The sequence below is a fragment of the Pelecanus crispus genome, chromosome 2 (assembly GCF_030463565.1).
Source record: "Pelecanus crispus isolate bPelCri1 chromosome 2, bPelCri1.pri, whole genome shotgun sequence".
NCBI classification, from domain to species: domain Eukaryota; kingdom Metazoa; phylum Chordata; class Aves; order Pelecaniformes; family Pelecanidae; genus Pelecanus; species Pelecanus crispus.
This window is the reverse complement of record NC_134644.1, coordinates 128,043,852-128,058,148: the sequence shown is the minus strand read 5'-3', so window position 1 is coordinate 128,058,148 and position 14,297 is coordinate 128,043,852. Positions and strand designations below refer to the sequence as shown.

At 45.8% G+C, this 14,297-nt stretch overlaps 1 protein-coding gene across 1 annotated transcript in view; it reads left to right on the top strand.

Moving 5' to 3' along the window:
- The first annotated feature begins 9,328 nt into the window (after positions 1–9,328).
- The window catches only part of LOC104033202 (ethanolaminephosphotransferase 1), a 52,842-nt gene continuing 47,873 nt past the window's right edge, over positions 9,329–14,297 (top strand). Inside the window, exon 1 of the mRNA XM_075705532.1 lies at positions 9,329–9,385. Coding sequence (XP_075561647.1) covers positions 9,329–9,385 — 57 coding nt within the window. The remainder of the gene's footprint in view (positions 9,386–14,297) is intronic.

The window sequence follows — 14,297 nt, the reverse complement described above, 5'->3', positions numbered from 1 at the left end:
CGTTGCTGGCACCGCCACCCTCCGGCCACCGCTCCAGGCCGGTCTGGCCCGCGGCCCCTTGCCCCGCCGAGCTGCCCCTGCCGCCCCAGGCGGCGCCGGGAGCCAGGCTCTGCTGCCCGGGCCCGCCTTGCCCTGGCAGTGCCGGGGCTGGCAGCCCTGGTTCCTGAGGGGACGGTGTGGGCAGCTACGGGCGAGCTGCGTGCGTCGTGGAGGGAGAAGTTCTCCAGCCCGTGCTTTGCCTCCGCATCCTTGGTGATGTCCCAGTTCTCTCAGAAGTCAATCTCAAAAGAACGATGCTATTGAACACCACAAGGAAATAAACACAGCACTGGGATCTGAACTCTGGCTAGATACCCGAGCAAGTAATGTCTAAACACAAGGAAAACATATGTTTGCTGCTAAACCATTAAGTCAGCTCCCTAAACTGACAACAAATAAGCAGATAAATTTACAGGCACAAAGGGTAATGTCAGTGCCAAGATGTAAGGACTTGGAATGGGAAATGCTTTGAACTGACGTTCCCCTTCAGAAAATTGTAATTGCAACTAAAGGAAAAAAGGCTGGTGACCTTTGAAAATGTTTTTCTGGTGCAAGTGGGAACGCTGGCGGAAAAGGGACCGTTAGGTTATTTTTTTTACTGCTTTTTGTGTGTTCTTGGGAAGGTCACTTAGGTTGTCAATGCTGCTGTTAAGAAACGGAATAGTAGCATTTGTAAAACAAGACAATTGTACTTTGCATCTCATAGCTTAATTACAATTTGTAAAGCACTTACATTTTGATAGAGGGTACGGTATGACTGCATTTTTAACTATTAAACCCTAATTATGTACATCTATGTCTATAGTTTACAGTTTGTGTTTTTTCCAAGGCACCCTGTGGCCAATACCCATCTCGCATTCCCTTTATAAAACTGCCACTGATTAGAAGTGGATTTTGCAAAGAGAGGAGAGCCAGAAACATCATGATCCAAACCCCATACTGCCTTTGATTGTTATGTTCAAAACAGAGTTAAAAGCACCATGTTCTCATCCTTCCAAAAATTTGCAGTATTTCTCCTGAAATTGCCAGACTGACAAATTAATTCTATTAGATATCATCAAAGTGGTTTTCTTTGATATTTGAAGAAGTGTGTTATTGTACTATTCAGATAAGTAGTCTATGTTCGAGCTAAATCACAGAGAAATATGTGGACCACAGAAGTCTGGTCTGCTTAGTGAGTCTGTATTATTTTTTTCTATATGTAAACTTCTTCCAAGGATTCCAAGATGCTCATACCTGGGAGGAACTCACTTCTATAGAATCCCAAGAAGGTGACCCAATCAACAGATTCCTTTATTTGTGTTCATGTTCTTCACATGGAAATAAAAGAAATGGGTCAGAAAACAACCCTATATATTAGGAATTAAAATAGAACTGTGATTGTTTCTTAATGTTTCTGTGGAGAAAGAAGAATAGGTGTCGAGCTTCTTCACAAAAGCTTAAGTTTCATAATACCAATACGTTAGTCTTCAAGTCTGTTAAAAATTTCTGTGCATTATACTTTTGGAAGTCATAATTAATGCAGTTGGCTGTATAATTTTTGAAGAATTTTTTTCATGTACATATGCAAGCATATCTGTGTTCTCACAGGCTTAAATAATACTTTGAGTCTGCTGTTTTGTGTGATATACTGATTGTGTACTCAAGATCAAAGTTGCTGCTGCTCAGAGAACATTAAGAAATTTCATACTTTTTGTATTTTTATTCTATGAAAAATATAAAATTCCTGTTAACAATAAAACTGAATTTCTTTAGTGAAGTTCAGAAAAAAAACATTTATTTGTCAGTGGTGCTGTTGCTTGCATCGATGTCTCTCGATCCACGTGTAGAAAGAACATTTCTCTCAAAGAAACAAAATATATTTTATACAAATGAATCAAAAGATAAGGAGGCTGAAATTACTGAAGCTTGGAGACCTTGTTTATATTGTTTGAATGTGCCTGTCCCTCATTCTAACATGAGTTTATGGATTCATTTCCTCTTAAAGAGCATGAAGTTACAGCTCTAAAAACTTTCCAGTGTACAAACCCTGGTACAGACAATGACAAATTTAAACGTAGAGAAAGGATTTTGGTTTGAGTTATTTCCTTAGTAAAGTTTTAAAAGTCACAAACATCCCAGCCACTTAATTGGGATGAGATAGAGGAGGAAAAACTCATTAAGTATTTTAGAGTCTGTCTTTCAGGGTCAGCTGCATTTTTAAGAATCTATCAGGCAAGAGGTGATCCCAAAGCCTAGGCTAGATCCCAGGCAGATTCCCAGTCTAGATCCAAAATAACATTTTCTTCAGCAGACTGTGTTACAATTTGATGATTCCCGGCTTTCTAAAGCTTCCTAGGAAACAACATGAAACACTTCAGACTTTGTAATCCCAAAGCTGCAGTGTCAGCTCCACTATAAATTAAATTGTACCATTTCATAGTACGATGCGTGGCTGTGACGAGGCAAGCTGTAGACTTGTGGAGAAAAAGACAAAAAAAAAACCCTCAGGGGATGCCAGATTTTAGTAAAGCAGAGTCAAGTTCTTACATTCATGCAAATTAAAAATTAATAGCCGATCGTTTAAGAATCAAAAGCAAAAATAGGTTTTAAACAAATCAACATACCCAGCACGCATCTTTTTACCAGCTTTTGCCCCCGGCTGTAAAGCCACGAGGGGCTCCAGCCTTGGGGGCTTCCCAGCTGCCGACTGGCACCAGGTGGCTGCACACTGGGCTCAAGCCCGGTCGTCTCAGCATCCCACCATCAAGCACTGCCGATGGCATCTTACAATAGCTGACATTTCTATGTCTTCTCCTGCTATTTCTTTGTGTTCAGTGCTGTAAAAGAAATATAAGTACATAACTTTCTGACAGATGGTAACGTTTGGGAAGCATATTTGCCTACTTTTTATAAGATGTCTCTGTAATTTAATGAGATAAATGCAAATAAATAAGATTTTCCAAGCTGAAACTGAACATCTATCATCAAAGTACTCTGTTTTGGCTCTAAGTGGTGAAAAAAAAAAAATGCAGGCACACATTCAGAGCTGGAAAAAAGTGGCACTTTTTAAGCTTCAATCATTAGACCAGTTTACTCCTACCAAAGTTCTTCCTGTTAGTTTAATTCAACAAGATTTTAAAATTACTGAGGTACTGATAATGCTACACTTTATATATTTTACTAACTTCAGAAACTGAATTTCCTTTTTTAGGTCCAGTATCAATATTACTTTAGCATAATTGGTTTTATTGTGACTATGGCGTACCCTTGTGTTGAAGACTTTACAAAGACTGTTCTTGAAAAACCTTAAGTAATGCCATGCCCAAGGAAGAAGAATATGTTGAAAAGTGGATAGGGTCTGCTGACTGTCTACAGTCAAGAAGATCTTTTCAGTTTGAAAAGTTCATCTTAAGCATCACTTAAGCCCAGCATATCTATACTGCTGAGAGAAAGAAGACTGATTGGCCTGGATTTGCATACATCCATACTGGTTGAGGCTAGCTGCTCCACAGCAGCCTGAAGGGAGCTGGAGTTTAGAATAGAATAGAATAGAATAGAATAGAATAGAATAGAATAGAATAGAATAGAATAGAATAGAATCATTAAGGTTGGAAAAGACCTCTAAGATAGTCTAGTCCAACTGTCAACCCAACACCACCATGCCTACCAAACCATGTCCCGAAGTGCCACGTCTACACGTTTTTTGAACACCTCCAGGGATGGTGACTCCACCACCTCTCTGGGCAGCCTGTTCCAATGCTTGGCCACTCTTTCAGTAAAGACATTTTTCCTAATATCCAATCTAAAAGTTATCCAAAGCAGAGCTGGGAAGAAGGTAAACATATAAGCGGTGTGGACAGCTGGGGCCCGTGCTCAGCAGGCTTTCCCACTAGCAAACTGGAGGGAGCCAGAGCACAAGCTTGAGTACTGCCCTGTGATCGTCCTTGCTGCCGAGTTGTCAGCAGGCTCCCTGTCCTGGATCAGGCCCTGCCAGCTGGCGTATTCCCAAGCAGTGCCCCTGGTACTGTTCAGGAGGTAGCACAAGCCAGGACGTGTTTTCAGTAGGCAGTATGGACGAGGCTGCCCTGACTTGGAAGAAGAGAGTTTAATTACACAGTCACAAGAACTACCATGCCACTTGCCCTCAGAGCCTGAGAATGGATGGAAGCCTGTTTTATTTATTAGTATAGTATATTGACTAGTGACACTTACGTGATATTTTGTTTAAGACTTTCTTTCATCACCATGACAATACGGAGCAAACGTCTAAGGAGCTGTGATCTGCAGCAGAGGAAACAAGGATTCAGCTGTCTGTTTAAAGGGTCCTCTGGGATGATGAGTCCCACGGATTAATCTCAGGAGTGGCTACCTTCAAATCCCCAAATTTGCCAGAAAGCAGCTAAGAACCAAAAGGTACAGCCCTGCCACTACCTACTTTTCCCCAAACAAAGACCCTACTTTTTTCCTGTTACTCCTTCCATCTTCCTTAAACGTTTCCCGTCGCACGTGATGCTTACTTTATGACCCTGCTTTACTCTGAGAGTAAGGTTGTATGGTCTGCTCAGGGCTATGAACAGGCTGGAACTGGGAAGAGCTGCCTTGCTAAGGAGCAAGTTGCCACGCATCAGTGCAGAAACGCTGCTGTTGCGCAAGGCAACAGCTTCTGCTCATTCTATTTTGACACATACTCTTTTCAGAAGAAAATGTCTTTTCCTTTCCAGGTAGGAAATGAATAGGCATCGTGAGAATCCCCATACAGGCTGCATCTGCTGGGAACATCTGCTGCCCAGAATCACCTGTCCCCTTGCTGTAGGGTGGCACCCAGACGCATCCAGCACAACCAGTACCCTACGATACCTGGCACCCCTTGTCCCTCAGCCGTGTGATTCTCCACACCATAATATCCATGGCGTGTTACTAACTCCAGCATCACAAAGACTCTAAATACAGACTGGGGGGGGACCAGACCTGCCGCTATGGCCAGGCCATGCGTCACGTATCTGCAGAATCCTCCGTGTCTCACTGACAAGTGCCCACTGACGTGGTGGCCGTTTCCCCCGCACAAGGCCCAGCGCACCAGGCGTGCTCTGGAATGAAGGCAGAGAGAGGACTGTGGTACGCAGCAGTCGCTCACTGCGTTTGCGTTGCTTGCAAGCCCTGTAGTAGCTAACAAGCCGTAATCTGGTTACGCTGCTTAAGTTGCTTCATCTGTTTTCTTACTATTAGCAATCCTCTGGTCATATTCTGAAATTCACAAACTGGTTTTTAAATACTTTTGTTGATGTAGTAAAAGTAGCTCTCATTCAAACAAAATTGGAGGTCATCTTTAAGGTCCCTTAGCGAACTCCCAGTAGGAGTCTACCTTCGTGGAGCTTATCTGCCCATGGACAAACTGAAACTGCAAATGGACAACGGGCTTTGGAACTGATACAGCAATTTTTGAGGATAGATGTGATAATTTTCTAGCATTCAGTACTAATACTAGGTTAAATAGCCGTGAGTTATAAACTAGGTTAACAGACGCAGATAAGCTTACAGAGAGCCTGAAACTTAAATTGAGCCTCTAGACTGGTTCTAGCCACCTTAGAAAAGCTTTCTTCTTTTACAGCATAGACATCCTGAATATTAACAGATGTATGCTAGCCCATGGAGTGATGGGGAGGGAAGCACCACCTGAGTCCTACATCTTACACATTCTCAGAGAATCTGAAGTGTCCCACACCGCTCCCTCTATCCGTTCCTCCCCATACATCAGTCCCTTGCTCGGCTGCTTTGGCAGCTGAGCATTTTGGGTTTGCTGTCTGCATGATTTATCTCTGCTTTTTCTTACTTCTTGAAGTAGGCAGAAATGTACTATTAGATACGTTCTAGATAAAGGCTATTGCATAGCAGTCAGCTTTAAGTTGGGGAATAAACAAGACACTGTCATAAATTATTAAAATCCAAAGTTGCCATACTAGGCAGTTTTCCCTATGCAAGAAGCTCCATCATTATTAATTTAATATAACTTGTAACAGAGAGAGTGAAAACTGAAAGCCAAGGATCTATTCTAAGACATCTTGAGCCCTCATGTCTTTGCCTACCATTTTGATGGATTAAGAATATAACTTGTCTTGATGTTTGTTTGTTTGGGTTTTTTTTTAATACCATTTGTATCTGTGGAATAGCTATTCTTTTTAACTTTTTCTTGCATGTACCAGTGGTACAATATGCTTGCTCTTTCAAAATCATAAATCACTGCTTTCTTCTCAGTACTACACATAATTAGTAGACAGCACTGAAGACCCAAGAATTCTCTGGCTGATTTCACTGGATTCAAATCTGGCCTTGAATTATTTCCCCCTGTGCTGCAGAAAGCCACGTTTGGGTTGTTTACTTAGTAAAGTGTGAACTGTCACAAACATCCCAGCCACAGTTGTTAAAAAAACTTAAGCTTTTTCTATAGTGAAAGTTAACTGTGCTCCAATTTGGGCTTTTGTCTTAATGCTCATCTCATCTGCGCTCAAGCTTATGAAATGGAAGTTTGTTCAGGTTATAATATTCGCGTGCCGGTGCCAGTTAGAGTTCCTCTTTACTTAGGCTATAACTCATTAGTTTTCCAGAAAAGACACAAGAGAATGTGCTACAGCACTAAGGCTGCTTTCACTGCTCTTCCCACAATCCTGCATGTAGGACAGACAGCTTGGATCACAGCTCAAACAATTGTCTGGAAAAGAACTCGAAAACATCTCAGATAGATTGAAAAATATAACCACAGAATAACCTCTAAACGTATACATGGGTAAAGAAGGAAACAGTGAGAACATCGGGTGTAGCAGTAAACCACGTGGCTGTGGGTTTTGCTTGCGCCTAGGCTTGGCTAGCCTGCGTGCTTGGTCTTAAGGGCCAACCATTCGTATGAATCGTGATGCCTAAATCAAGGAAGCTTCTTAAATCGAAGGCTAGCACATGTCAGCGTAATTTCCACGGTATTCTCAAACATTGCGTTACTTGTGTCATAGCTTGCTCTGTGATGTTCCATACCCAGTCACCAGTCTGTTTCCCTCTCTTCAGTACAGCTTATCTAACGCTGCCTCCTTTGGTGTGCATATTAGGAGACACAGAACATGTTGAGGTACGAATTCATGAAATTGCATTTTTACATATATGCAGTCTTTTACGTTCTCTGTTTAGTGGAGTGTTTATGAGAGTTTTTTTTAAAAAAGTGTTTCATTCATCACCAAGACAGTTTCGAGAGAAGAACAGGAAATAAAACTCGTGTTCTGTATCTGCTCTATCTATATATCTTCTACATGTTTGTGACAGCACATCTTCTTTTAACATAAATTTAGAGGCCTGCAAAGAGAAAAAATACTTTGTGACCTAGCTTGCAGAAAAGCAGGCACCTTTTCTACCACTGTCCAAACAGTTGTTCAGCCAAATTTCTGCTTTTGCGTGTGAGGCTTATGAGTGTTGGAGTTAAGAAGTGAAAGTGATAACTATAAACTGGTTTGGTCAGTTTTAGTAACTTACTTGCATAAAAAGATTGCGCTGAGTACAGTAGTGGTCACAAGTCTTTTCTTAGATAACCTTGTATGATAGATAACCTTCAATAGCATAATACAACTTAAAAAGGCAATAGTAACAATAAGAGGTGAAGGGGATTCCAAATCAAAATCCACGGTATGAAGACTAGTTAAAATTAGAGTTGACTGAAAATATGAGCTCCAAATACTTTAGCTTTCCTAACAGGAATCGAGCTTTAACTTGGTAACCTGAAGCCGAGTGCTACAGTTCTGGGTTGTTTTCAAGAGCAGAAGTTCAGATGCTGCTGCTGGAAGCAAAATATAGGTGTAAGAGCTTCTCAAGTGATTAATGCGTAATTAATAACAAAGAACAAGACCATTGTATACAGTTAGCACTTAGCTATTTTAACTTGTATTTAATTCCTATCAAGGCTGCACAGTTTGTAAAATAACACCGGCTTTCACAATGCATTAGGTGCCTGGAAGAGCTCGCGGGGTGCAAGTAATGGATTTTAATCGATTTCCTTTCTGGATAGATTCCATCTGGTCAATCAGATCTCAGCCCCTGATGTGTATGATTTCAGCTCTCCCTCTGATAGCGTACAGCCAAGGTAACACAAGGTGTCATGCCATATGCTTAAACGCGCTTGCAGCCGAAACGTTATTCCTGATGTTTTCCAGCCTTTTGCCTACACCAGTGCCTCGCAACCCTGGGGAGCAGAAAGTGCAGAACGTACTGCAGGCTGATGTGGCGTGAAGGGCTGCGGTGCAGGTGTTTTAATAAGATGCAAGAGGCCGATTATGGCTGGAAAGGAATGGCAATAAAGTCTTTAATCCTCAGTATCACCTTGTTTCTAAAACACGTTACTCAAACAACATTGTTTTGCATACTGGCTTCACAGGCACGCCTTCTGTGAAGACGGCATCTTTAATACAGCTTGAAGCAGAAAAAGAGTTTCGGGGCCCGCTGGCGCGGCGTTGCTTGGGTTAAGGCCGCTGTGGGTGCGGCCGGCTGCTGCAGGCTGACCTCAGCGCCGAGCAACGTGAGGACATCGAGGTTTGTAAGCGGCGCTAGCGCGGCCGGCACCGCGGCCGCAGGGACGTGCTGGGGCCGCGGGCAAGCGCCCGGTCCCGCGGGCCTGGGCGGGAGCCGGCCCTGGGGAGGCCACCGCCGGCGGGCACTCAGCCCCCGGGCACCCCCGGCCCCGGGCACCCAGCCCCCGGGCACCCCCGGCCCCACGCACCCCCGGCCCCACGCACCCCCGGCCCCGGGCAGCCCCGGCCCCACGCACCCAGCCCCCGGGCACCCCCGGCCCCGGGCACCCCCGGCCCCGGGCACCCAGCCCCCGGGCACCCCCGGCCCCACGCACCCCCGGCCCCGGACACCCCCGGCCCCACGCACCCAGCCCCCGGGCACCCCCGGCCCCGGGCACCCCCGGCCCCGGGCACCCAGCCCCCGGGCACCCCCGGCCCCACGCACCCCCGGCCCCGGACACCCCCGGCCCCACGCACCCAGCCCCCGGGCACCCCCGGCCCCGGGCACCCCCGGCCCCGGGCACCCAGCCCCCGGGCACCCCCGGCCCCGGGCACCCCCGGCCCCGGGCACCCCCGCCGCGCCGGGACGCGAGGGCCCCCGCGGGCGGCGGGCAGCGGGGGGCAGGCCCCAGCCCGAGGGGCGCGGCCGGGGAGCCGCCCTCCGCCCGCCCTCGGCCCCAGCCCCGCCGCCTCCTTCCTTCCCTCCCTCGGCCTCGGCCCCGGCCCCGCCGCCTCCCTCCCCTCCCTCCCTCCCTCCCGGCGCGGCGATGTGGCGGTGGCGGTATGTCAGCGGCCGGCAGCTGGACGGCTTCCGCCAGTACAAGGTAAGGGCCAGAGCCGGGGGGTCGGGACTGAGCGGACCCGGCTGCGGCTGGCCCTCCCGCTCTGGCGGGGTCGAGCGGCCCCGCCTGGCCCTTCCCGCTTTGGGGGGGTCGAGCGGCCCCGCCTGGCCCTCCCGCTTTGGCGGGGTCGGGGCTCCCGAGGGCTCCGGGCGCTCCTCGCTCCCCTCCGCCGCGGCTGAGCGCCCAGCTGGGCTCTGCCCGCCGGCCCGGCCATCCCTCGCCTCCGGGCTCCTACCTGTGCCCGCTCGGTCAGCACCCACACGCAGGGTGCCCTTCGCCTGGCCAGCGTCTTGCTGAAATGGAGTACGAGGGTAGGAGCTGGCTCTTTACGAAGTAAGGAGGTCTTGGTGGAAACAAAGTTAGCTGGGGTTTAAGTGAGTAGCAACATCTTCAAAAGCCCTGCACCTCTGAGAGAAACAGAGGCTGGGTGTAACTCGGTATTTCTGTGAGGGTGCTTGTCTGTGCAACAAGAGGGCTCTGTGCAAATTCTTCATGCGCAGGAATGCTTTGGCTTTGAGAAATAAATACGAAAGCCAGGGGGGGAAAAAAAAAACCAAACTTACTTTAAATAGTTTGAACTAAACCTCATGTTTGCAAATAACAGGCCTGCAGAATTCAAATGAATGTGTGGATCCTTAGATATTTTAATTTACGAGCGTTAGGTTGCAGACTTATGAGGTACCCGGGTTTTGTTCCCAGGACATTGCAGGTGCGTTGCAGGAGATTATCCAAATTTGCTCTAGCTGAGGTGCAGGTGTCTGAGATGGGCCGTGCCACCCTGTTCACACACCCTCGCCCCGCTCCCTGTTACAAGTGTGGGGGACACGCCAGCTTCCACCAGCACAACACCCAACCTTTTATTTTACATTCAGTTTCCCAAAGCAGCCCCTACCCCGCGTTCCCCGTGCTTCTTGCCTTCTTGCTTTTACCATACGCCCTCCCAGCCTGGCCTCCAACCAGGGCGCTTGGCTTCTCCCGGCTCCTACCAAGCCCTTCCCTTTCCTTCCCTGGGCCAGGAGTTCTGCCCTGCTCGCTGCAAGGATGAATGATGGTGGAGTAACTGTGGTTTCACAAGCCTTCTCCAGGTTGCTTACCAGAAACTTGTTATGCACAGCAGCTTGTTAAAATGTACCAACCTGTTTGTGTGTCTCCAGCGCGAGTGGGATAAAACATGCCGCAGGCTGCATCTGGGCACTGGGAGTAAGTTGCACAGGTCTGTGCTTGAACAGTGGAGCCACAGTCTTGACTGAGATCACCAGAGGAAAAATAAAAAAGCTATTTTTAGCATAAGCAGACATTATTATTTAAGTAAGTTTCCTAAAATATTTGAGTTTGTACTACAAATACAAGGAACGCTTGTATTACATTCTTCCTTATCACTTGAATGAAAGTAGCTGCAAACAAATGCAGAAGGGGAAGAATCAAAATGAGATTTTTTAAAAAATTTTTAATCATTGCGTACTACTTATGAATTACACGGCAAGTGATCACCGAAAGACAGAATCACATACTGAAACATTTCAGTTGAGTATATTAAAATTATTTTGTTTTTTGGGAACATTGCAAAAGCCAGAAAATGTCAGGTAGTTTTTCTAACTCTAGGAATCAACCAACATACCTGAGAAGTATCTGTTCAACTATGTTCTAGAAAACTGTGGTAAGTACAGGTTTGAGAAAGGGGAAATCAAATAGTCAGCTCTCTATTATCCAAGGTGACTCGGGACCTGGACATCCTGGAAATAAATAAATAAATCCAAATGATACAGGTCACACCCAGAGAAATACAGCTGCGTGGGGTCAGTGCTGCCGAGCTGGTGGGGTATCTGCACTATCTTCCTGGTGTTCCAGGTTGCAGGAGCACATGTCAGGTGATGGCAGGTCTGCCCATTCCTGAAGTGCTGCTCACAATGCATTAAAGTCTTCCAGAAATGCAAAAGGAATGCAGCAAGGAGAGGCAAGGAGACACTAATCGCTGCTACAATCTCCTCCTCACCTCACCCTGCCATGCCCAGGGCTGCTACCACAACCACAGCTTTGTTCTCACCACCTCCCAGGCCTGAGACATGCTCTTCAACATCTTATTGCCCGCTGGCTGCCATCTCCTCCGTTCTCCCCTTCAGCCGACAGCCTCACCTCATCCTGCTCCTCCAGCTTCCCAGCTCTGCTGAGGAGATTGCTACCACCTTTGCCGCCTTTCTGGTCAACAGGACTGGTGCTAAACTCGGATTGCTATGCCCAGCAGACACGAGTTACCTCTTTTTACAGCCACCTGGCTATCTCTGTAGTGTGTTTCCTGGTGGACCCAGCTCTGAAGTACAGTGGAGGGATAAGCGGGTTGGCCCTGCGAAAAGCTAGATAATCTGTGGAAGGATTTATTAGCACACGTTCAATATTGACCTAACAGAATGTATTGGTTCCAAACCTGAAGCGCCCCTAGGAGACGAGGTAGAGGCATCCATCTCTCTGTTGTGCATCACATTGCAGCATTGTATTTGCACTAGTATCAGTGGCTCAATATGCTCCACGCTTTGCACAATTTATCCGCTGAGCTGATCGCAACGCAGCTTAAAAGAGTAATTTGTGTAATCAACTCTGCTTCATAAAGGTAAATTTGGCCTGAAAAAATACTGTTCAATTTTCAAAATTTTCACACAGCTGAACTCGTTTCTCTGCCATGAATGCCGCAATTGTATGTCTCAGCCACTGTCTGTCTCTTGTTCACAGTTGGAGGAGGGCCTTGGCAACAAAACCAGTGCAGTTCTTCGCAAAGGGAATGGCAGACCTAATGAATGCAAAGACTTAAGCACCCTTTAGCATCATCAGGTCCATGTACATTATGCTTTTGAAGCAAGCTTTCCCCAGTTACCAAGCTTTGGTTTACATCACAGAGTGACCCCAGAGCACACAAAATGCATTCCAATTGAATGAACTGAAACCAGATGTATTAGGAACGCACAAGTACACCAAATACATTCAGTCCATGGTATCATACTGGAACCAGTTCACTGTAAAACCTTCTGAAATCCTTATAGCATGGACATCAGATCCTTAGGGCTAGCTATTTCACTTCACAAATCTATTCCTGCTCATTCTGCATGTTAATCGGTATTCAGAGATTCAGTTTTTCCACTCAAAAGCACACAGAGAACAGGTGGAGATGTGTCGATGAGACAGTTCAGACGCAACCCTGAGTATTGCTGTTGTGATAATTCTGCCATCTTCTTGCCTGTGGGGCAGATGGGCAGGCACCGATTTCAGGACAGTTGCGTGCTCAGGTGATTTGCTGCAACTGCAGAGCAGAATAAGCTGATACTTGGATTTTGTGCTGTTCCCTAGGATCTGGAGTGACACAGCCAAAATGCTACAACCAACAGCAATTGTGGCGCTTGGGTCATGTCGTTCCAACTTTTATATTTCTGTTATCAGCATTTTGCAGTTCTAGAGCAGCATCCATAGCATTACACAGCTGCCTTTTTCCGCCTGTTTGGGTTTCTGTTGGAAACAAGCAGTTCTGAGACAGCCAGGTGATGAGTACAAATAAAAGCAGAGTTTGGTTCTCTACTTTTATTGACCTCTTCTCACCAGAATGCAATAATGTTAATGATAAGCTCTTGTTGCCATTGCCTCTTCTCAGCACTGCAATCTTAGGATTTCCCTTATAAATCTGCCTTGAATCAGCTTTTCTACAGCACCAGTGTGCCGAGATTTTCCAAGCCAGAAAACTTTGACAGCTTATCCTCTTTCAGAATAAAAGAGATCTAAGGGCAAATTATAGAGGCTTGAGTCAAAGAATAGGCCTGGGAAAATATGGTTTAAAAAATCAGAGATACTATTAAAAATTAAGGCCTAAGGTCCCACATTTTCATCTTGGTATGTCCACACTGTTTCTGTCCTCTAAGCCATTTTTTAGAGGGTAACTCCCTGTGCTGAGAAGAGGAGGGGCAGCAAATGAGGTATATGTCGTTTCATTTCAGTGGGACTTCTGATGCTGTCCCACATTCTCATAAGTAAAGTAGGTAGAGGTAAGTGAGACGAAATCAGTGTAAAATGGAAACACATCACTCTAAAGAGTAATTTTAAGTTCTCTGTCAAAGTAGGAGGTTCTGTCAAATAGGATCCTACCTACAGAGCTGTATCTCTGTCCTGGCTCCATTGCTGTTCAATACCTTCATTAACTAACAGAAGGGAGATTACTCTTGTAAAATTTTCATGTGATACTAAAGCACTTTGAAGAATAGGCTTATGATTTAAAATGTTCTTGAAAAAGTGATACAATGCCAGAAATCAATACGAAGAAATTCAGTAAACAAGGTACAGTGCTTAGAGGAAAGAAAATCAACAATTTGAACATAAAGTAAGAGACAACAGACTGGAAAAAAGATACCTGGGGCTTAGTATGTCAGCGATGTTGTGGCTGTTATAATAAAGAGAAGAAAGCTCTTAAGTGTGAAGTGTCATAGATATGTCAAACGGTTACATATACTGCTGTAGGTGATGTACTGATCAGGTATCAGCTTGAATAACGTGTCCTGCTTGCTTTGGCACACAGTTTATAATCCACAGAATGACATTAGGAATATTAAGAGGCTTAGAAAAGATGAACTGTGAGAAACAGTCCGAGTACTGTGGGAGTAAGAGCGTGACAGCCGGTTAGTCTTCATGCAAGCACTTTTATAGAAAGACAGTATGTAAGCTTTGGCTGCACAAAGAGAAATTTAAGCTGGATCTTATGTCAGTATTGTGTCGAGAAGGGTATTTAAGCACTGGAAGAGGTGCTGGGGGGGGTTGTGCAATCATTTTATCAGTCTTAAGAAATGGTTTGATTTCTCTCAGGGAGGATCTAAAATCTAGTGTTGAGTGTTGATAAACAGTTGCTCACACCTTTTTTAGCAAA